Source organism: Glycine soja, chromosome 19 (assembly GCF_004193775.1).
Source record: "Glycine soja cultivar W05 chromosome 19, ASM419377v2, whole genome shotgun sequence".
In the NCBI taxonomy this organism is placed as follows: domain Eukaryota; kingdom Viridiplantae; phylum Streptophyta; class Magnoliopsida; order Fabales; family Fabaceae; genus Glycine; species Glycine soja.
Window position 1 is genome coordinate 49,965,183 of NC_041020.1, and position 23,243 is coordinate 49,988,425.

The 23,243-nt window shown below is 33.1% G+C and overlaps 3 protein-coding genes across 11 annotated transcripts; 2 read left to right on the plus strand and 1 right to left on the minus strand.

Annotated features, from left to right (window-relative positions):
- The first annotated feature begins 1,276 nt into the window (after positions 1 to 1,276).
- On the plus strand, positions 1,277 to 7,714 carry LOC114400697. Of its 7 annotated transcripts, none has more exons than XM_028363278.1 (10): positions 1,277 to 1,356; positions 1,516 to 1,560; positions 2,085 to 2,217; positions 2,560 to 2,715; positions 2,875 to 2,980; positions 3,264 to 3,446; positions 5,120 to 5,282; positions 5,609 to 5,910; positions 6,117 to 6,206; positions 7,324 to 7,714. In XM_028363278.1, the coding sequence occupies exons 3-10, from the start codon at positions 2,203 to 2,205 to the stop codon at positions 7,383 to 7,385; spliced, it is 1,077 nt and encodes a 358-aa protein (XP_028219079.1). In that variant the 5' UTR covers positions 1,277 to 1,356; positions 1,516 to 1,560; positions 2,085 to 2,202; the 3' UTR covers positions 7,386 to 7,714. The 7 variants fall into 7 exon arrangements, with proteins under 7 accessions (XP_028219079.1, XP_028219080.1, XP_028219083.1 ...); XM_028363279.1 differs by having other exon boundaries at positions 1,300 to 1,356; positions 1,516 to 1,555; XM_028363282.1 differs by having other exon boundaries at positions 1,324 to 1,356; positions 1,516 to 1,550.
- Positions 7,715 to 9,348: 1,634 nt separating this feature from the next.
- On the plus strand, positions 9,349 to 22,070 carry LOC114400649 (cyclic nucleotide-gated ion channel 1-like). 3 transcript variants are annotated; one of them, XM_028363198.1, is made up of 10 exons: positions 9,349 to 9,572; positions 10,231 to 10,321; positions 10,793 to 11,357; positions 11,503 to 11,715; positions 11,815 to 12,113; positions 12,328 to 12,439; positions 12,734 to 12,970; positions 13,073 to 13,273; positions 21,065 to 21,258; positions 21,648 to 22,070. In XM_028363198.1, the coding sequence occupies exons 2-10, from the start codon at positions 10,293 to 10,295 to the stop codon at positions 21,826 to 21,828; spliced, it is 2,031 nt and encodes a 676-aa protein (XP_028218999.1). In that variant the 5' UTR covers positions 9,349 to 9,572; positions 10,231 to 10,292; the 3' UTR covers positions 21,829 to 22,070. The 3 variants fall into 3 exon arrangements, with proteins under 3 accessions (XP_028218999.1, XP_028218998.1, XP_028219000.1); XM_028363197.1 differs by lacking the exons at positions 21,065 to 21,258; positions 21,648 to 22,070 and adding an exon at positions 13,857 to 14,238 and having other exon boundaries at positions 9,355 to 9,572; positions 13,073 to 13,467; XM_028363199.1 differs by lacking the exons at positions 9,349 to 9,572; positions 10,231 to 10,321; positions 10,793 to 11,357; ... (3 more) ...; positions 12,734 to 12,970; positions 13,073 to 13,273 and adding exons at positions 17,254 to 17,378; positions 17,711 to 17,801; positions 18,377 to 18,941; ... (2 more) ...; positions 19,863 to 19,974; positions 20,497 to 20,772 and having other exon boundaries at positions 20,879 to 21,258.
- Positions 14,869 to 15,617, minus strand: LOC114400652 (probable aldo-keto reductase 1). The gene is made up of 2 exons (XM_028363202.1): positions 15,404 to 15,617; positions 14,869 to 15,298 (listed from the first exon to the last, which is right to left on the minus strand). Exons 1-2 carry the CDS (start codon positions 15,548 to 15,550, stop codon positions 15,098 to 15,100), a joined length of 348 nt encoding a protein of 115 aa, XP_028219003.1. The 5' UTR covers positions 15,551 to 15,617; the 3' UTR covers positions 14,869 to 15,097.
- Positions 22,071 to 23,243: the final 1,173 nt, after the last annotated feature.

The following is a 23,243-nucleotide window of genomic DNA, read 5'->3' on the forward strand; positions in this document are numbered from 1 at the left end:
ACACACTACACAGTTCACAGTGCCATAAGCCATTGCGGCCCAAACTGAAGAAAGACTCTGTTACAGCCGTTGCGATACGCACTATACAGTTCACTCGTTATATAATCTCTTTGTTTAGGAGTGGATTTTCAAACTAATCTTTTTAATTGTGTATATTAAATATTTTAATTTCTCAAAATTTAAAATTCATAAATAATTTTAAATTAATCAAAAACGTTAATTTACTTTTTAATTTTAGTATACAATTTCCTTTTTTTATAAAACCATGAAGTAACATTTTTTTAATATCACACTTTTATAATTTCAAGTAATGAGAGGTATACTAGTAGAAAAAAATACTATACCTATCACCTACGTGTAAAACAGTTTTCTTATGTATTATTTAATTATAATTTATGATATAATAGATTTGTTAACTTTTAAATTCCTTCTTATCTCATTATAATTTTTTAAGTTATTTTATACATATTAAGAAAAATTAATAAATAAAATAATAATTTTAAAAATTAATCTTATCATCTTATATTTATTTTTAATTTTTTAACTCATATCATTAATATTATAATATTATAAGAGATATAAATTAAAAAAATAATTAATGTTATATTAAAAATAAAAATAATAATTATTTTAAGACATATTTTTTTTACCCAACAACTATTATGAAATAGGGAGTAATAATTATTATAAAAATTATAATAAGATTGTTCTAATGGGGTTTTACATTGTGGATACATAGTATACGAGTATAAATAACAGATGTTGGTTTGTTTAACCATTACTTGAAAGTTGGAAGAAAGATCCTTGACTTAGTGTAATATATATTTGCATTTGCATAGATTTAGATCCTTTTTAATTGAAAATAATTGGAGAGTCTTTAATTAATAAATTTTCAACCATTAAATTAAATTGAGGGGTTAAATTTGATCATATTTCCAATTAAAAAATATTATTATTTTAAAAAATATCATAATTCAGTAAATATAACATAAAGTAAAATATATAGGAAAAAAGAATAAGATGAAGGGTAAAAAATAGCATGAATTATTAGTAATAAATTATTGATTTGATTCCTATTTTTATAAGACATTGTAATATTAATCATCACATCACTCATCATGAAAGAGAAACAAGTTTTATTAATTAAAAATACTCATATTTTTATATTTTAATTCAACAATTTAAAATAGTCAGATTTTTGTATTTTAATTCAGCAAATATAACATAAAAAGTAAAATATACAAAAAAAAAAAAGAACAAGATGAGGTGCAGAAAATAACATGAATTAAAGGTACACATACCTGATGAAGAAGTGCAGAAAATAGCGTGGACCAGAACCAAAAGAACAATGTAGAGGTAAAATCCATCTAACCAATATTATTTGTTTAAATTGAGATTATGCTCCATTCCCAGTCACTTTAGTCTCTCTTTTTCTTGAATGAGGCAAATCCTGAGTTCGTCGTGAGTCAGAGCTAGCTACCTTCACTTCACTCACTCTTTCACTTTGTGTTTCAGATTCAGCAGCAACTCTGCCCGCATGCGTGCGTGAGGTAAGGTAAGGTAATATACGCGTCGAGATCTGCTTTATTATTTCACATTTTCTGTCTTACTTCCCCTTTCCAATACTTTCTTTCTTTGTCTGAATCGTCGCCCAACGGAGTTTGTTCGCTCTCACTACCATTTACTGCGTCTAATTATTCTTGCAAAAACATACACTGCTTGTGACTTAACGTGGTTGTGGTTGTGAGCTATGTAATTATCACTACAACTTGTACATAATGTTATTGTTATCCGGTCTGTTTGTTAACGTGCTATAGTAAAATTCTAAATTAAATTTGTATTTTGTTTAAGTATTTTTGTAAAACATGGAATTCAATTACTGCAATTGAACTCCCTTGTAGTTTAAATTACTGAATATTTATTAAATGCCTCCACCCATCCATATTCATCTGAGTGTTTTTGAGATGGATTTTAAATTTCTTTGTAGTTGGGTTTGTTGACTTCCAAGATCCATGTACCTGTCAAAGTGATTTGCTTTTGCTTTACAATATCTTCTTACTGTTGTTCAGTGTTCTTCGTTTCAGATGAAAACTACTTCAAATCAAGGTTGTTGTACACACATATGTAAAATATCTTGAATTCGAAGTGTGAAGGATTTGCTGAGTTTCCCAAAGACATGTGGTCAGCCTGTTTTCGGCAGAAATGAAGAACTCCCAGGTTGTCTCCAGTTATAATCCTTTTATTCTGTTATTTAGTTCGGATTATCCACAATGGTTATTGCCCTATGTCATTAATTTTATGCATCTACTGCACCTGACCATATTGGCAAACAAAATTAAGGATGGGAATGCCTGATGTTGGTCCTTTTCAAAACAATTTTTGTATACACACGATGGTATTCACTGGTGAAAGGACAAATTTTCCATAAGGGAAACTACTTACTTCAATCAATCAAATGCATATGATTCCTGGATTAGCTAAGCTTACAATGTCAAATATAGAAAACATTATTGGACCTTTTTATTATATTGAAGTTAATTAGCTTTTATGGATTGGCAGAGCACACAAGAATTACAGTCCCCGGCTCAAGCATCTCGTGAATCACAGAGTGAACAACCAAAAAATCACACTACTGATGCTCCTGTTACTGATTCGGTTTCAGCATCTGCTTCAAGCAATGATAGCAAAAAAATTTCACGGCAGGATATAGATCTTGTAAGACAATCCATTGTTTGTAAACCATTTTAATCAACTTTGACTTTTCCCACTTGCTTTCCGTTTCTCATGCTTTTACAGGAAAATTTACAGAAGCTAATCTGGACTAATCTGTTTTTTTCTTCTGTTTTTTAATACATATTCAAACAAATTTTGTAGGTACAAAATTTAATAGAAAGGTGCCTACAATTATATATGAATAAAGATGAAGTGGTCAAAACACTCTTCGCTCGGGCAAAGATAGATCCTGGATTTACAACTCTGGGTAGCCATCTTGAAGTTTCTTTCATGTTATTTTATATATTTCATTCTAACAATCATAAAATAAATCTATTGTGTCAGTTGCTCATTTTTTTTATAAATAAAATGGTAATCTTTTACATGGGTTAATGGCATGGAAATAAACATAATTTGATAGTTGAGAGTGAGACATGTTTCTATTGAAAAGAATGGCCTACACTGCAGTTTTATCTATTTTCCTTTATACATAGATGCCCTCAAATCTCATTGCCTTCTGTTTGATTCTTTTTTCTTTTTTTAAAATTCAGTATGGCAGAAGCTGGAAGAGGAGAACACTGATTTCTTTAGGGCCTACTATATCAGGCTAAAATTAAAAAGGCAAATACTTTTGTTCAATCATTTGCTTGAGCATCAGTATCATATGATGAAGTATCCCTTGCCTACAAAGATTCCACTGGCTCCCATACAGAATGGAGTCCATCCAATGCCTGGTAAATTCTTGCCTCATATTGTATTCTCTTCTCATGTTATGCAATAATTTTCTGAGTTTCTGACTATTATTCTTAGTACACTGCCAAATTCCTAGTCAACATGGAAAAAGTATTGATACACACTTCTTCATCCATATTATGAGAAAGAACAAATAGTGTGAAGATGCACAGGGTTCTTGAAAGTTCTTTAAATCCTTACAGACTTGATGATTTATAGGTGGGTCTTGGGTCTTTGCATATTGAGCAGGTTATTGACTCAGAAATCTCAAGATAGATAGATATGTGGAAATGGAATCAAACATCAGATTGAAACCTAATTTCTGTTACACATGAGCAAAACTCCTAAATCTCACAGTAGTGCTCATCAACAAATTAAAAGTAGTAAACTTTGACCAAATGAGATCTTCTGCAATTGCGAATTCAAACAAGGAAGACTTACCACAAGAATTTGCTCACAATTCTAGATACTCTTTCTAGCAAGATTTTATAACCCCTAAGAAGAAAAGATACTTTCCCCTGTGGAGAAAAGAATTTGAAATTTATTATTCTAAGTAATGTTAACTCCCGAAATCAATAATTTCCCCACCTTATTTAAGCAAAATATAACTAACAAATTCAAGTCTTAATTAAATACCACTATATGGAAACAAGTCTAAACTATATCCAAAATCAACTAATAAAAGATTTTTGCAAAACTATTACAAGCCAAGTCATTTTTTTTCTTTCAAATTTCCATATTTATAACCAAAATATAGATATTAGCATCGAACAGATAGAGATAAGCATTGAGCACAAATTACATAAAGGCTTGCTGTCAGGTTGAGGGCATTTGGAAGTGCATTGAGCACAAATTGGGTAGCCACTGTTGGTGAAGAAATGCGCTGACACATGCAAGGCTGTGCAATTAGCAACATAAATGTGCTGAATGTGAGTTGATGTTGTGCTGATCTGAACACATATTTGCAATTTTCACCCACACTTCTATTTCAGAGCAATTTAAAGACCAAGAATTAGTGAAAATATGAAGAATTTCATTTACAAGATATTGATATATACACAAGTTAAATATACGAATTCCAGCTATAAATCTTACTAGATTCAACAATGTACTACACATAAACTCAATTCTCCACCTATATCTACATGTGTAGATTTATCTCCTTGCAAGGCCCATAATGCTAACACATAATTTAACACTAACAGTCCAAACTACTTCATTTAGTCTTCTAAAGCTTCAATCAAGTAGAACTATCCTGCCCCATTTCTCTCCAGGACTAGATTTGTATGAATTTCTGCAACTAGGTTTGTCATAGCTTCTTCAACTCTCTTAGCTCAAGCTCTTGTCATCAGACTACCATGAATCGCCAATGAATTACTTGTATTTGGCTGGTCTTTTTTGGTCTCCATCACTTATGCATGTTTTAAGGTTATAAGCTAAATGTCTAATATAACGCTAATGGCACCTCCCTCCCCGTTGAGAACACTGAAGAGCTAGAACAATGGCTCATAACCTAATTGATACTTGTGTGTTTTTATTTGCCATTCGCTTCTGGCATGAGATCAAGCTTAATCATTTTTCTTCTTTATAGCTGTGTAAGTTCACCTGTTTCTGTTCTTCTCTTACATTTTTCTCTTGTCTTGTAATTCTACAACACCATTTGTTTGCAGTGCAGTCAACAACCTACCTATGGGATACCCTGTGCTACAGAAGTCTTCCATTCCTGCAGCTGGTCAACCACATCTTGACTCCATGGGTAGTGGTATATCAAGTTGTCATGTAGTTAATGGAGTCCTGGCATCAAGCAACTCCCATCCCATTAGAATTTCCGGGAATGGGTGAGAACTTGTCTGATCCTACACGCTTCTTCTATTTAGGCCTTGTGTTTTTCTAATGGCTTTGTATAGGTGGCATTTGTATTTCATTTTGTCTTAAATGTTTAAAATGATAGTTACTTGTTGTGCATAAGTAGCAACTGGTTTTTATCAATGAACTGCTTAGTGGCTTGGTTGATAATGTGTTTCATGCATTATGCTTAGAGTGTTGTGGTTGTTGTGTACTTAAATGTTAGTTAAATTGGTGGAACGTGGAACAACTTCCTTCCTCTTCCTTTATAGTAATTTGCTTGATGGAATAATGGTAGCTGCTTTTATCCTTCTTGAAGTATGGTGATGGACCACAGTGCTCCTGTTATTCCACCAAATAGTGCGATGTCATCCTTGTCAGAAATGCCAGTGAGTCCGACATCAGTAGCATCCAATGGTCATTTCCCCTTCACTCCATCAGAAATATCAGGAATGGGCACCGATACATCTATCCTTGATACGGCATTCACATCTGATGTGGCAAGCTCCGTAGGACTTCAACTTGCACCGGACAATGGCACGGGGATTTCCAGATCCCTGGATCAAATTCAGTGGAATTTTAGTCTATCTGACTTAACAGCAGATTTGTCAAACTTGGGAGGTAAATTCGTTTCTTTGCTCTGAGATCCATTTGTAGATAAATAGTCAAAGTTAACGTAATTGGAGGCCTTCTGGAAGTTATTTGAGATTTACAACTTTTGATGATTTTGAGAACTTTGGCTTTTGTTGTAATTTTCTTTTTCTTTTTAAATCTTTACCCTGTGTGGACGTCTTCGTGCTTTATTTATGAATTATCTTTCTATGCAGATCTAGGAGCTCTAGGAAACTATCCTGGTTCACCATTTATGCAGTCTGATTCAGATATTTTGCTTGAATCATCGGATCAAAAGGACATAGGTAAGTGTGCACACACGCACACACACATGTTTATATGCATGTATGTCCTTTTTTTAATCTTCAAATTTTATAAATTTGGTGAATGGTATTGACTGAAATAGATTTAGATGGCAATCAAAAGGATCTACAAAATTATGAGCCTCCACAAGTGTACAAGGTACTCCATGGGAAAACAGTAATGTCAAGGTTTGCTTTAAAAGAAGTGTTAGCGTCTTCTCACACACCTGGTTTACAGTCATGAAAGATTGCAGAATATAGAATATAGACTCTATTCTGTAAAACCTTGTTAAGAGAAGCAAACATTGAAATAAATTGAACTACAAAGCTATAATGTGAAATACTTCACAAAGAAATCAAGTCTAAAAAATTTAAATTAGGAGAGCATATGAAACCATGGAGAATTTGATAATTTGGAAAAGATAGAAATGAAGATATCAAAACCAGACCAAAATTAACTAATGATGCAAAAATTTAGATAATTATCTTTTGTTCAAAATGTATCACCTTCCATGCGTGCTCCTTGAGGAGCAGTGCAAGTGCGCGAGTGCTGATTGATTGTATGCCTTTGCACCAATAAATGAGCTGACAAAAGGTTCAATGTTTGAGGTAAAATATCGTTGGGTGGCATAAAAGTCATCATACTCATTGTCCTGCCTGCTTGGTTGTGCGTCAGAAAAGATGGACGCAGATCCAGCTGAAACAAGTTGTAATAGCTTTTGCGTCAATTTGATGAGTTGGACGTGAAAACTTGGGAATACATGAGTCGCGGACGCTCTACCAGAAACACACGTCATCAATGTTGATCTGTGCATAAAATTCAATTTGTAAAGCTAGACCTTACAGCCAACAAATAATTGAAATTGACTGGGATATAACAATTTTTTATAAATAAAAATTAACATATTGGACTGCGTTTCAACTTGCATTTTGATGGATGTTGATTTACTTAATTTGCTAAATAATGTTGTTATACATAAATGAATGGAAATGATTGTTCTTAAAGTTTGCAATATTTGGTGTGATTTCTCTTATTAGTTATTACTGCATAGTTTCGGAAGTTAAGGTTCAAGTCTGATTGTAACCAAAATACCTTTGTTTTGTTTTTTTTTTTTTTCAGTGGATGACTTCTTTGCTAATACAGAGCCCCCAGGTTCTCCGTCAGACGAGGAGAAATCTTAAGTGAAGTTGTAGCAAGTTATGTTTCAGATTAAAATGGTTAGGTTGGGTAAGATTAGGATTAATAAATGTGTCGTCCAGATTGCTCGGCGTACGAGCCGACAAATGTAGCTAGCCTGATGTATAAAATCAGGGCGAAGATGGAAAACGTCAATTGTTAGCTGAAGTAGTAATCTTGAGTTTTATTTTTCAGAGAAAGTGCTATTTGGAAATGTTAGGTGGTATGGTAAGAATGTGTAATTGATGCATTTGGATATATATTGGTTGGTTCACATTACACTACTAATGAGAACTATTCTTCATGCAGAATAATTTTACTTTGTTGGAGATGATGTGAAGTAGCAAGTCCTTTTTAGTCTTTGCCAAAATTGTTTTGATAGTTGATACCATATCCTCCTGATTCTATTTCACTCACTATTTATCTTAAATGTAGAAAATTAAAATAGATATCAGTAAAATCTACCGTTACTAGTATCATCAACACTCGATTTTATCTTCTTTCCGTTATTTTTATTCTTATTTTCATTTCTATTTTAATTCCCCCCTTTTCCCTCTTATTTTAGTTTTTAAATCCACTTTTTTTATTGTTGTCTTGAAAAATGTTTAGACAACACCTACAAGTCCAACTGTTGTCTCCCGGACCTTCTTGCTCCCTACAAGTAAAATTACATTCAGATTAGGCTTTGGGAATACAATGAGGTGCAGGAAGCAATTTAAGTAGGTGCATGAAGTTTTAGCTCACACCTACTAGGCCGAAGCCCAACTCACCTTTTTGTCTTTTGTTTTTTTGTTTTAGTTTAGTTTTGGGGTAACTTGAACTCAAATTCACTTTTTTTTCCAACTTTACTTCATCTTTATTATCCAAAGTTACTCCTCATCTTTATCATTTATTTTTTTGATCTAATGATTAAGATTAGTTAATGAATAGTGAGGATGAAGAGTAACTCTAATTTGAATAAATGAATCCCTTCTCTTTTTTTAATCTTTAGTTTTATTCTCCTTTTATTTTTAGGGAGTTGTTATTGCCCCAACAATTCCTCAAAATTTCATGATTACCCCTCTTTGAAAAGTATTACAGCATTGTGTTTTCGTTGCACAAAAGGGGATGTGAATTTTTCACAATAAAATCATGATTCTATTAGACATTTTATAGGGGGGGATTAAAACATGACTGTACTACGAAAGTGTGATTCTATTATACATTTTTTTCCAAAAAATACTAAACGAAAGTGTAAAATTTTATACAATGAAATCATGATTCTATTGTACGAAAAGTTGTTGTTGTTGCACAATGAAATCATGATTCCATCGTACATCAATAACACCGAAAACAACAAAATCATGAAGAAATTTCACAATAGGATCATGATTCTGGTTGACCACTAAAATGAAAAAAAAAAACCTAATAACATGAGTACAGGGTAGGGAGAGAAAAAATAGTTTGATAATTGCTCTTTGACTGTAGGGACCAAGAGCAGTTTTTTTGGAACCAATAATAATATCATCCTATTTTTAAAAGTCTAATTGGATCTCTAAGCCCAACACTTTTTGTTCAACCTATTTGAACTATCTAAGCCGAAGACTTTTGTTCATCTTTTTTTAACATGATTTATTCTTGTAAATGTTTCATATCAAAATTTAGTTGTCAATTCTCTGGTTTGTTTTCTTCTCTCAAATCAACATCATTAGTGTATCCTGTTATTATTATCTTTTTTTTTTTCTTAAAATTTTGTTAACTAAAAATTAAATTCTGATTAATTCCTGTTGAGGCAAACAAATTTACTTAAGATTAAATTCTTTGAACATATATACCTAAATCTTATTTAGGAGGCCGGGTTTCTTGTGTGAAATATTGCTATTTTCGTTATCTTTAATACCTCTTGTATTTGCCGTACCTGTTTTTTCTAGGAAAGACGTAAGAACGTATAGCACCATAAAATAATAAAATTCAACAAGAAAATTGTCTGATGGCGTTCAATGCATTGGAATTTTGCATGTATTGGCGTGCTGAAGAGTGATGACTTGACTCTTCTCACAGCGTCGACTTGGTCTAAATCCTTCCCTCTCTCACTTTCTTTGATCTTTCTCATTTCTACAACAACAAAACGCCCCATCATTATTCCATCAACATCTCTCTCAACTCTCAACTCTCAACTCTGAAGCCTGCAAAGTGCAAACGCTCCCTCCAAGGCATGTAATTTAACTTGCCATATTTAAGGTTGCTGTTTCCTTTTTCCTTTGCGAATAACAGACCAAAATTTTATTTATCCAAACCTTTCTATTTTTAGCAACTTGTTCTTACTGAAACCAAACACGGTGTCATGTTGGTTGATGTGTTTAGCCTTCGTCTTGTATCTGATGAGAGTTTGGTGTTTCACACATGATAAACAACACCCTAGTAAAAAAAAACTTTAATTAGATTGATTGAATTTTTGCTTATTTATTCTTTACGTGTTTGTTTGCTACCCGCAGTTCCTTGTTTATCCTTTTTCGGTTCATCTTATCTTCATCATCTGTCCTTTGAGTTTCATATGGTTCAAGTTCAAGTGTCCCCACTTGTTTATCTTTAAAATATTAGCGTGTCTTTTGGTTTGGTTTTTTTATTTACATCTACAACAGTCTTTTCTGACATGGTCGAGGTTGGTTGTTGTGGGCCGTACTTGATTATTATTTATGGAGATTGACTTGACTTAAATATTCAAGTCGTTGGTGGCTATACTTTTGTAACTTTAATTAATTTATATTTATATTATTGTTTAACATATCATTGACCCTTGCCTTTTTCTTGTTACTAGTTTAGATTAGGGAGGACGAAAATAAGTTTCTAATTTGATGCTGGATTTTTCAGGCCTTAATCTTCACTTTCTGCAGAGCTTACCTGTTCTCACTTGATGCTGAAGTAGCCTAATCATGAATGCAAAGGGACATAAATTTGTGAGGTTCGGTTGCTTCTGCTTCATCTATTTGCAATTTCATTCGTTCATGCTGCTTCAGTTTTTTCTTTCAAAATGGGCTCATCTGCCTCAAAAAATAATGAAATTTAACTTCATAGTTGCATTTTTATAAAACATGACAGATTGACACCAAATTGTGAAATTAATCATCCAAATTACCATACTGCAACTGTAGTTTTCCAAGTTGGGCAATTACCAATTTTGAATCAATAACAAGATCAATGTCTGCAGTGTGGTTTGTATTCTCTATTTTTTTCTTAAGTTCAAACCCTATCCTACCTCTTGCCGCTAGTAAAGAGATTTGATCATGCTATCATTTTGATTTTGGAGTATGTAGTAGCCAATGAGGTGCCCCTAGGGAGACTTAATCATAATTCATATGATATTTGTAATTGTTGGAAACTAACATATATCTGATCCATAATTGTTTAGTTAACAAAATTTCTCTCCATCCAGGTTTGAGGACTGGAAATCAGAGTCATCTTTTAGTCCAGAGCAAGAAGATTCTATTGACAGTGGGAATCACAAAAGAAGACCAAGTGTGGGTACTGTTTTAAAGAGTATAGGAAGAAGGCTTGAGAGTGGGTCGGAGAAGATGAAGAACTTGAGAAGAGCTTCAGCTGTCCATCCTGTAAGTGATGGACAGAAAAAGCTGCCACCTAGGAAGAAAATTCTTGATCCACAGGGTCCGGTCCTTCAGAAATGGAACAAAATCTTTGTAATAACGTGTGTGCTGGCTGTCTCTGTGGACCCGCTCTTCTCTTACATTCCGGTGATAAATAATGAGGAAAAATGTGTTCATTTGGATGGAGCATTGCAGATCACTGCCAGTGTTCTTCGCACCTTCTTTGATCTATTCTACATTCTTCGCATAATCTTTCAGTTTAAGACAGCATTCATTCCCCCTTCTTCTCGTGTTTTTGGAAGGGGTGAGCTCATTGATGATCCTGTGGCTATAATGAAAAGATACTTAACTTCACACTTCATCATTGATATTCTATCAATTATTCCACTTCCACAGGTATCTCCCTCTTAAACTATTTCTTATATGTATTTATTTATTTTTCGATGATAAGAAGCCAAAATGAAGGCATTTTGTATCAATTAACATTTTTCAGTTCTGTTTGAGGTGAAAGCCATAATAATTTGTTGTGTTTGACATTTAGGTGATTGTTTTAGCCATAAATCGAAATTCGAAAACATCAGATCCATTTGTAGCAAAGGATTTGTTGAAGTATTCAGTATTAATCCAGTATGTGCCAAGGCTTTTGCGGATGTATCCACTATTCAAAGAAGTAACTAGAACTTCTGGCATATTGACCGAGACAGCATGGGCTGGAGCTGCTTTTAATCTTTTTCTCTATATGCTAGCAAGTCATGTAAGCTAACTTTATTGCTTATTCAAATGCAATTTATGCATGTTCCTAGGTAGTCATCGTGATGAGTTTTATGATCACCAAATACATGTGGCTTATCAGGTGGTTGGAGCTAACTGGTATATGCTTTCGGTAGAGTCAGAGTTGCGGTGTTGGCGCAGAGAGTTAAGGAATGCTTCACTCTATCATCGAAAATACATGAGTTGTGTAGACCGCAATCCAAATGTCTTTACACTTCTCAATCGAACTTGTTCTTTGGTTGACCCTGACACAATCAAAGACCCAAACACCTTCAATTATGGAATATTTTTTGATGCTCTAGATTCACGTGTTGTAGAATCAACAACAGATTTTCCTCAGAAGTTCTTCTACTGCTTTTGGTGGGGTTTGCGCAATTTAAGGTTGGCCAATATAATCTTCTGTATTCTTGTTTTCATATATGCAAATGCAACATACTTATTTTATGAACTATAAAACTTTCATATCCTTATTTAATTTCGTTTCTAATATTTCTATTATTAGTGTTTGTAACATCTTATCAAGGAAAAATTAGTGCAATTTATTAGATGGTTGCCCAAAGCATACCAATATTAAAAAAATTGTCATCTTTTGCAGTTCTCTTGGACAAAATCTAAAGACTAGTACTGATGTCTCAGAAATAGCTTTTGCAATCTTCATTGCCATCTTTGGATTGGTCTTATTCTCATTACTTATTGGAAACATGCAGGTAATTCATTGTCTGCCAAAAAGAAATAATGTAGCTGTTTAGGAACCAAGTTTAAGAATGTTTTTTTATTTAAAAAAACAGTAGTTTTTCAGAAGTTGGGGCATGCCCCAAAGAAGCAACATAAATATAACTTCTTATCTCTGATGTTGATTTAAATAGTCATCCGAAGATTCCCCCATTTATAGATTACTATATTACAGTTGACTCCTTCGTGATTACATGCCCACCTAACATTTGAAAAGTTAATTTTATGCAACATTAGTTAGCTAACTATTGTTTTGAATATTGCTACAGAAATATCTGCAATCTACAACTGTAAGAGTGGAGGAGATGAGAGTGAAGAGACAGGACGCAGAACAGTGGATGTCCCACCGTATGCTACCTGAGAACTTGAGGGAAAGAATTAGAAAGTACGAACAGTACCAATGGCAAGAAAATAGGGGTGTTGAGGAGGAGGCATTAATTCGTAACCTTCCTAAAGATCTCAGAAGGGACATTAAGCGTCACCTTTGCTTAACTTTAGTTAAAAAAGTGAGTGTCACTCATAATCATGTCTCCCCATCTATTTTTTTTAATCTAACTGTAGTCTAATTGTGTAATGAACATTTTTATGTTCTTATTTTATTGCTTTAGGTGCCAATGTTTGAGAAAATGGATGAGCAGTTGTTGGATGCAATGTGTGATAGACTGAAGCCAGTCCTTTATACTGAGAAGAGCTACATTGTTCGTGAAGAAGATCCAGTTGATGAGATGCTTTTCATTATGCGCGGAAAAGTTTCGACCATGACAACGAATGGTGGAAGAACTGGTTTCTTCAACTCCATGTTCCTCAAGGCTGGTGACTTTTGTGGAGAGGAACTTCTGACATGGGCTTTGGATCCCAACTCCTCCTCAAATCTACCCATTTCAACCAGGACAGTAGAAACTATATCAGAAGTTGAAGCCTTTGCTCTCACGGCTGATGACTTGAAGTTTGTTGCTTCCCAATTTCGACGCCTTCACAGCAAACAGCTCCAACACGCTTTCAGGCAAGGCTTGATAATTTATATCATGTCAATTTCTTCTTTTTCCTCTTTGATTATGCATCATTACAATTTGTTGAATCGTGCTAGACAATAGGAAACAAGGTGCAGATATAACTCAACCATAAATTTTGTTTCTGACTTCTGAGAGTAGTTTTCTTATATAATCCCATCAAATTCATTTTAATATCAAATTATAAAAACTTTAGCAATAACAGAAGTCATAAAACCCATGTGATGACCAACCTTAAAGTACTACTCGTTTTTCATATGAGCACATGTGGGATTATTGTAATGATCTTAGAATACATTTCTCTTATTTTTATCGTATTTTCTTTTTTACAAAAAACTTCATAACCTCATCAACTTTGCAATGTGCTTGTTATTCCATGCAGGTTCTATTCCTCACAGTGGAAGACATGGGCTGCTACTTTCATACAAGCAGCTTGGCGTCGATACTGGAAAAAGAAGATTGAGAGGTCATTGCGCGAAGCAGAAGATGAGCTACAAGATGCTTTGGCAAATGAGGAAGAGTCTAGTCTAAGCCTTGGTGCAACCATATATGCATCAAGGTTTGCTGCCAATGCACTGCGAAATTTGAGAGAAAATAGCAGACACAATAGAATGCAACAGAGACTACTACCTCTGTTACCTCCAAAGCCAGCTGAACCAGATTTCACTTCTCAGAAACACTAATTTGCAAATAGGAATAAGTACATGTTAATGTTATCCATACTCCATAGCTATTTTGTGTGTATATTTTGGGAGGGTTGCTTAGGAATTGCTTCAACAACTACATGTGGATATGTAGGGGTAATATTTCATCAAAATTTAATTAAACAATCATTTAGATTACAATTTTTTAAATAACCGTCTAGTTAATACTGCAATAGTGACAGAAGTTTCCTTGAAAATGTACTAATCTTGAATTTGAAAATATTTCTGGTTAAGGATCAAGGAAGAGTAGCTAAAGAACAAAAAGCTTAGGTGCATTTCCTGTAGAGTAGCCTTTCTAATCCTCAAATAATTAGATATCAAGGTCACAAATTACAACATAGACCTTTGCCATACTATCTAAAATATCATCTAATAGTGATGTTGGTATCATATACACCAAAAACATATCTATAAGATAGGATTATCTACATCTCAAAATGAAGAGATTTTCTCTATATTTATTGCTACATTTATCCCTATAGTTGGATTACACTGGAGTAAAAAAAAATACTTTCCATCAAACGCAATTGAGGCCTACCAAAAAGATAAAAAAAATTCATGGATAAGTCAATAAATCCCATGTGGAATTGTCTTAAAATATGATGCGTTGACAATTTTACAATTAGAAGAGTAAAATTTATTTTTTATGACGCACATTATCTTATTCTAAGATAATGATGAGAAACTGTATTAAAATATACACTGGTGATAATTTTATAATTAGAGGAAAAAAACTACAACAATTCTCGATGATAACTATCGTCGTTTAAATTTCCTGTAATTATGAAATTATGACCGGATAATCCACAAATTCTGCTTGTAAGCTTGTAAGGTAGAGCTTTAACCTGTCTAAACTTGTAAAGTCAATTAAGATGGGAAGCACGAAACAAATCAGCAAATTCTCGAAAGAAACAACATTTTAGATTATGGACACCCTCCACAAGTACCTGCAAAGTGGAACAATATCTTGCTCAATTTCACGAGTCCAAAGGGAGCACTCCATTTGCACAGCAGTAATGGGATGAACAGCATGTGCCCTTCTAATTGTGACAAGGCTAGCTTCCGACAATCCAATGTACCTTATTTTTCCCTCTTGGACCAGCTTTTTAAGCACTCCCATCTGCCATTCAAAGAAAACCGAACAAACATATCAAAGACAGAGCCACCAAATAAATAATCCTCACATGAAGAAAAGTAACAAAAAATGTTTGGTGGCACCACTCACAGTGTCTTCAATGGGTACAGTGGTGTCAACAGGGTGCTGATAATAGAGATCAATGTAGCTGGCACCAAGGCGTTGGAGGCTACCCTCGCAACAGGACCGAACATATTCAGGGGAACCATTCACTATCACAGTATTACCATTTACCATTCGGTTTTGTATTGGAAAGAGTCTAATGTTTGTTAAGAAGTAACTAATTATCACTGGTTATTAAAGCTGACAAAGAAATCAAACACATTATTAGTATCGCATAAGCAGCATTCTTAGATAAAAATATTGGATCAGTAACGTGGTTTTGGGCTTACTGTTTTCTTTTCCCGGCCTTATTTTCTCGAGTTTCATTTTTTTTCCCTTAAAGAATTCGGGATGAATTCATTATATTTTCAAATTAATTTAAAAGAAACAAAAATAGAATACCGGGAGTTGATTTTTATTTAGAAGGAAAAAATGTGTACAGATAGCAGTTCATTAAATTGTGTGCAAATTAACACATTCATCACAAATAACACCAAACTTTAATTTTATCATAATTAACCATAAATTTTATCATATTTACAAAATATATAGACTTCATAAACTTTTTTTTTTCAATTTATCCTAAAAATTTACTATTTTTGTATTATAAAAAAACACCAACTTTAAATTCATTCAAATTAATTTTTCAAAATTATCTTTTTTAAAAATAGTTCTTTCTATCAAGTCATAGTGAAATATTTCAAATAATGTGTATCATTCGCTAATTTTTTTCTTCTCTATATTAATTCATTTCATTATATATTAAAATATATTAAAACGATAAGTTGTCTTTATTAACTTGATTTTTGATAATTGTTATGCATACATAATTTTTATATTTAAATCACATAATAATTATCTATTTTTTTCTCTCTTTTAATATTTCTTTTGTGTTAAAATATTTGGGATTTAGTTTCTTCTGGGTTTTATTCTGTGAATGTTAAAGTTAATTAATTTACAATGTTTTTTTTTGTAGAAATGACACACAGGGAGGCCTGGAAAATAATTGAAAAATGGGAACACACCGAGTGCAACAGTCCCACTCAAGGCGACATTATCGCTCAATACAAGAAGCCCCCTTAGCACAAGGAACCAACTTGAAAACCAATTGTCACTTGAGAGCGCACTAAGGGTAGATAAGCTTGTAAATTGTTGTCTAATCACTATCGATTTATTTGGTTTGTTATTTTTTTCTTCTATAATTAGTATTATTTAAGCATTAAAAACAAGTGGATCAATTCTGGCCAACCCAATGGTCATAGGCAATTAGGCTAGCTTGTTTTCATCATAAGACTCATCATGCTTGCCTTGCTCATTTGACATTTTTAGTCTTTTTCAATAGATTTTAACTTTATTTTTATCTAAATCATAAGTATCTTTTAATAAAAATAATTTTATTTGAATCAGATAAAATTATTATGAGTTATAAAACTCTTCCTTTAACTATTTCTTAAACTAAAACAACCTTACATTAATTGAGTTATGCATTTAGTGATTGTCAATAAATTTTAACTGCATATAATAGATAATATAAAATAATCTTTTGGTAAAATAATATAAATATAAAATACAATTTGAGATTTACGACATCACAGAATTTTTTTATCCTTATTGGTGATTTAAGGAGGAAGAATCTCCCGAGGGCTTAGAGGCAAAGTCCCATGTGGTGGCGTACGTGGTCGTAATATTGTGCATAAAATATGAAAAATTTGCTGTGTTTCATTTTCTTATTGTATTGGCATTTTCCGTGAAGTCTTGGTCGTTGCCTCTCCTCAGTTTCTGTGTTCTTTCTCATGAACTCAGGTCAAAATAATGCAGCGTCGGCACTGCTTTTTTAAGGTGTGTCCGAGTGCACTGTCACACACGACGCGCGTACTAACAACAAAGCGTCCATTGTTTCATCAATATAACTTTGAAGACTGCAAACGCTCCCTCCAAGTCTACAAGTTATATATTACTGCATGTAATCTAACTTTGCACATTTAAAATTGTTGTTTCCTTTTCCTTTTGTGATAAAACATACCAAACTCTTATTTATCTACCTTCTACTTCTCGCAATTGTTCTTTTCCTTGGTTTTTCAGAAACTAAACACGGAGTCATGTTGATGTTTACTTGACTTTGCAAATTGACTTCACTTGAATTTAAATATCCTAGTCATTGGTGGCTATACTTTTGTAAATTGTAACTTAATTAATTTATAATATTGCTAAACAAATCATTGATCCTTGCCTTTCCTACTTACATAACGTCAGGAGGAGGAAAATAAGTTTCTTATTTGATGTTGGATTTTGCAGGCTTTAATCTTCTGTTTCTGCGAAGCTTACCTGTTCTCACTGGATGCTCATGTAGCTTAATCATAAATGCAAACGGACACAAATTTGTGAGGTTCGGTTGTTCGATCCTGGTGTTACTGCATATTTTCTACCGTTTTAATTTTAGTAATCTAGGTAGGTACACACGTTGCGAACCACTTCTGCTTTATCTATTTGTAAGTTAATTTGCCCATACTGCCTCATTTATTTTCTTTTAAAACAGGCTCACCTGCCTCAAAAATTAATGAAACTTAACTGTTTTAACTTTTGATAGCTGCATGTTTATAAAGTTTGACAGATTGACATACTACAACTTTATTCTATGTTGCTTCGTCTTCCAAGTTGGGTAATTACCAGTTTTAAAATCAACCATAAGATCAGAGTCTGCTCTATGTGGTTTGTGTTCTCTATTTTGTTCAAGTTAAAACACTCTTCTACCTCTAGCCGCTAGTAACGAGATTTGATCATGCTATCATTTTGATTTTGGAGTATGTAGTAGTCAAAGTCAACAATTGAGGCGTCCCTTTGGAGACTTGATCATAACTCATGTGATTTTCGTAATCGTTAGAAAGTAACTTATATGATATATCGATCTGATACATCATACATTCATACATAATCACTAAGTTTAAATTTCTCTCCATCCAGGTTGGAGGACGGGAAATCAGAGCCGTCTTTTAGTATAGAGATAGAAGATTTTGTTAATGATGTACATAACGAAAAGAAAAGTTAGACCAAGTGTGAGTGCTGTTTTTTGAAGAGTATAGGAGGAAGGCTGGAAAAGATGAAGAACTGGAGGAGAGATTCAGATATCCTTCCTGTAACTGTAAGTGATGGAAAGAGAACTATGAAGAAAATTTTTGATCCACAGGAACCACTCCTTCAGAAATGGAACAAAATCTTTGTAATAATGTGCATATTGTCAGTCGCATTGGACCCACTCTTCTTTTACATTCCAGTGATTAATGAAGATAAAAAATGCCTTCATTTGGATGGAGCATCGAAGATCACTGTCTGTGTCTGTGTTCTTCGGACTTTCTTTGATCTATTTTACATTCTTCGCATAATCTTTCAGTTTAAGACAGGTTTCAAGACCCCTTTTTCTCGTGTTTTTGGAAGGGATGAGCTCATTCATGATCCTGTGCCTATAATGAAAAGATACTTAACTTCACACTTCATCATTGATATTCTATCAATTATTCCACTTCCGCAGGTATCTCCCTCTTAAATTCTTAAATATATTTATTTTCTGATGGTAAGTACTAAGTAGCCAAAATGTATTTTCCAGTTCGGTTTGATGTGAAAGACATGATAATTTGATGTCGTGTTAGACACTGTAGGTGATTTTTTTAGCCATTCCAAACCTGAAATCACCGGATCCATTAGTAGTAAAGGATTTGTTGAAGTATTCAGTATTGATCTTGTATGTGCCAAGGCTGTGGCGGATCTATCCACTATACCAAGAAGTAAAGAAAACTATTGGAATATTCACTGAGAAAGCATGGGCTGGAGCTACCTTTAATCTTTTTCTCTTTACCCTAGCAAGTCATGTAAGCTTATTTTTGTTCCTTGTCCAAATCCAATTTATACATGTTTCTAGGTAGTTATCATGCTGAGTTTTATGATAAAAAAATATACATGTGGCTTATCAGATGGTTGGAGCCGTCTGGTACATGCTTTCTATAGAGTCAGAGGTGTGGTGCTGGCGCAGAGAGTTGAAGAATGCTTCACTCTTTCATGAAGAATACTTGAGTTGTGGACACGGCGATCAAAATGTCTTTCAACTTCTCAATAAAACTTGTTCTTTCATTGACCCTGATAAAATCATAGACAAAAACACCTTCAATTTTGGAATATTCTTTGATGCTTTAGATTCAGGTGTGGTAGAATCTACAACAGATCTTCATCAGAAGTTCTTCTACTGCTTTTGGTGGGGTTTGCGCAATTTAAGGTGGCCCAATAATCTATTGTTTTTATATATATGAAAATCCAACATTCTTATTTTATGACCTATAGAACTTCTATATCTTTATCTAATTTCGTTTCCTATACTTCTATGTATTTATTTGAGTTTGTAACATCTTATCAAGGAAATGTTAGTGCAACCAAAATTAAAAATTGCCATCTTTTGCAGTTCCCTTGGACAAAACCTCAAAACAAGTATTAATGTCATAGAGATAGCCTTTGCAATCTTTATTGCCATTGTTGGATTGGTTTTGTACTCATTGCTTATTGGAAACATGCAGGTAATTCGTAGTTTACCGAAATGAAATAATGTAGGTGTTGAGGGACCAAGTTCAAGAATGCTTTTCATTTCAAGGTTTAATACACATTTTTGGAAAATTTTAACTAGGTCACTTCACTAAAAACATTTATAATTGGGTTCTTAATCTTTTACCATTTTTGTAATTGGATCCTGAAGTTAATAAAACCACCACAAATTGATTATTTTTCTAGTGGTTTCAAACAGTCACTGACTAACTCCAAGGATCCAATTACAAGAAATTTACAATACTAAGGATCCAATTACAATTTGTTTAGTCCAAGGAACTAATTAAAAATTCTCAAAGAGTGTAAAGGACCTGACATATTATACCTTATTTCAAAAAATAATAAAGTTTTTCAGAAGCTGGGGCATGGCCAGATGAAGCAACATATATAGAACTAGTTATCTCTAATGTCTATTTGATTTAAATACTTATGTTAAGAAGTTGTCATCCAAAAATTCTTCCCTTTATAGATTGCTAAATTGTTGAATATTGTTACAGAAATATCTTCATCAATATACGCAATCTAAAAACTTTATAGAGGAAAAGAAGAGAAACTTTATAGAGGAAAAGAAGAGAGTGAAGCGGAGACATGAAATAGAACTCTGGATGTCCCACCGAATGCTACCTGAGGACTTAAAGCAAAGAATTAGACGTTTTGAACATTACAAATGGCAAGAAAATAGCGGTGTTGACGAGGAGGCATTAATTCGTAACCTTCCTAAAGATCTCAGAAGGGACACTAAGCGTCACCTTTGCTTAGCTTTAGTTAGAAGGGTGGGTATCATCCATAATCATGATTCCTCCCCATCAAATTATTATTATTTTTTCTAACCATAGTGCGTGTAATAAACATTTTTATGTTCTTATTTTATTGCTTTAGGTGCCAATGTTTGGATTAATGGATCAGCAGTTGTTGGGTGCAATGTGCGATAGACTGAAGACAGTCCTTTATGATAAGCATAGCTGCATTGTTTGTGAAGGAGATCCACTTGATGAGATGGTTTTCATTATGAGTGGAAAAGTTTATTCTGTGACAACAAATGGTGGAGGATCTGGTTTCCTCAAGGCTGGTGACTTTTGTGGAGAGGAACTTCTGACATGGGCTTTGGATCCCAACTCCTCCTCAAATCTACCCATTTCAACCAGGACAGTACAAACTATGTCAGAAGTTGAAGCCTTTGCTCTCATGGCTGATGACTTGAAGTTTGTTGTTTCCCAATTTCGACACCTTCACAGCAAACAGCTCCAACAGGTTTTCAGGCAAGGCTTGATAATTTATATCATGTCAATTTCTTCTTTTTCCTCTTTGATTATGCATCATTACAATTTGTTGAATCGTGCTAGACAATAGGAAACAAGGTGCAGATATAACTCAACCATAAATTTTGTTTCTGACTTCTGAGAGTAGTTTTCTTATATAATCCCATCAAATTCATTTTAATATCAAATTATAAAAACTTTAGCAATAACAGAAGTCATAAAAACCATGTGATGAACAACCTTAAAGTACTACTCGTTTTTCATATGAGCACATGTGGGATTATTGTAATGATCTTAGAATACAATTCTCTTATTTTTGTCGTATTTTCTTTTTTTCAAAAAACTTTATAACCTCATCAATTTTGCAATGTGCTTGTTATTCCATGCAGGTTCTATTCTTCACAGTGGAGGAGATGGGCTGCTACTTTCATACAAGCAGCTTGGCGTCGATACTGGAAAAAGAAGATTGAGAGGTCATTGCGCGAAGCAGAAGATGAGCTACAAGATGCTTTTGCAAATGAGGAAGGGTCTAGTCTAAGCCTTGGTGCAACCATATATGCATCAAGGTAATTTGCTGCCAATGCACTCGAAATTTGAGAGAAAATAGCAGACACAATAGAATGCAACAGAGACTACTACCTCTGTTACCTCAAAAGCCAGCTGAACCAGATTTCACTTCTCGGAAACACTAACTTGCAAATAGGAATAAGGACATGTTAATGTTAACATACTCATGGGAGCCAAAATTTATTGTAATGTAATTTTTCCTTAATATCTATTTAATGTAATGTTAATTTTTATTGTTTCTTTGATGTGTTTTATTATTATTATTTAACGCAATGTTAATTTTTATTATTTCTTTCATATGTTTTATTGTTATTGTATGACCTAATCATCCATGCATTTGTTGACAAATTAACTTAAGAAGTTCTTTTTACAAACTAATTATCTAAAAGGGTCTATTTTGAAACTTATTCCTAGGTGTCTATTTCTATAACCATTTCACCTTCAAAGCTGGTGAAACATCAAGAACAGTAGCGTTTCGCTGTCTAAACTGACAAAACACAATGGGAGTGAATTTCATCATCCTCATTGGCGAAATCGGTGGTGCAGTCCCATTTCGCCATCCTTGTTGACGAAATAGGTACAATCATTCTTAAAAGGTGTTACCGCAAGACAAAGAAGATGAAGCTTTTCCTATATACTAATAAATTGTTCAAACATGTGAACGTATGAGCATTTGATATATAACACTTATAACAAAACAAATATATAACACTACCACGTTGTAAAAAAAACTCCAAGAAAATATTGACATTAGAGAAGCAGCTTCTTTTTGTTATGATAAATGTGTTTGTTGTTGGTAAATTATTTTAAAAATCATGATAATTGATGCTAATAAATATTGACATTATAAGATAATTGATGCTAATAAATATATTTATTTTATAACATAATTAATGCTAAAATCTTTTAATGTATATATTAGCATCAATTAAAATATCTTTCCTCTTCTTTTTAAATATTTTTCATTTATTTAAGTATCAATTATACAAAGAAGACATCACTATCAATGCTATTGAGTTTGGTCCTTTAAACAATATATTTTTTTATTCTCATAGATGAAAAAAAGTATGATTGAAAAGATAAATTTCATCAATGGTGGTCAATAGTTTTTTCATCAAAGATTAATCACCAATAAAACTAATAAATATTTGATATCAGTATCATGATATTAAAAAAAAAATTCAATTATGATAACAATTTAAATTTGAAAAGATTAAAAATCGTTTATAATTATAAGATAATTGATGCTAATAAAAGTATTTATTTTATAGCATAATTGATGCTAAAATAAAGCTTATACTGCATAAACAGAAAAATAAAAATAGTTATAGCAAAAGTTGCAGTTAGAAGCATACATAAATTGAATTTGAAAGAGAGCAAAGAAGCAGCTTACTTAGAGTAATCGGTATTCTTGTCAA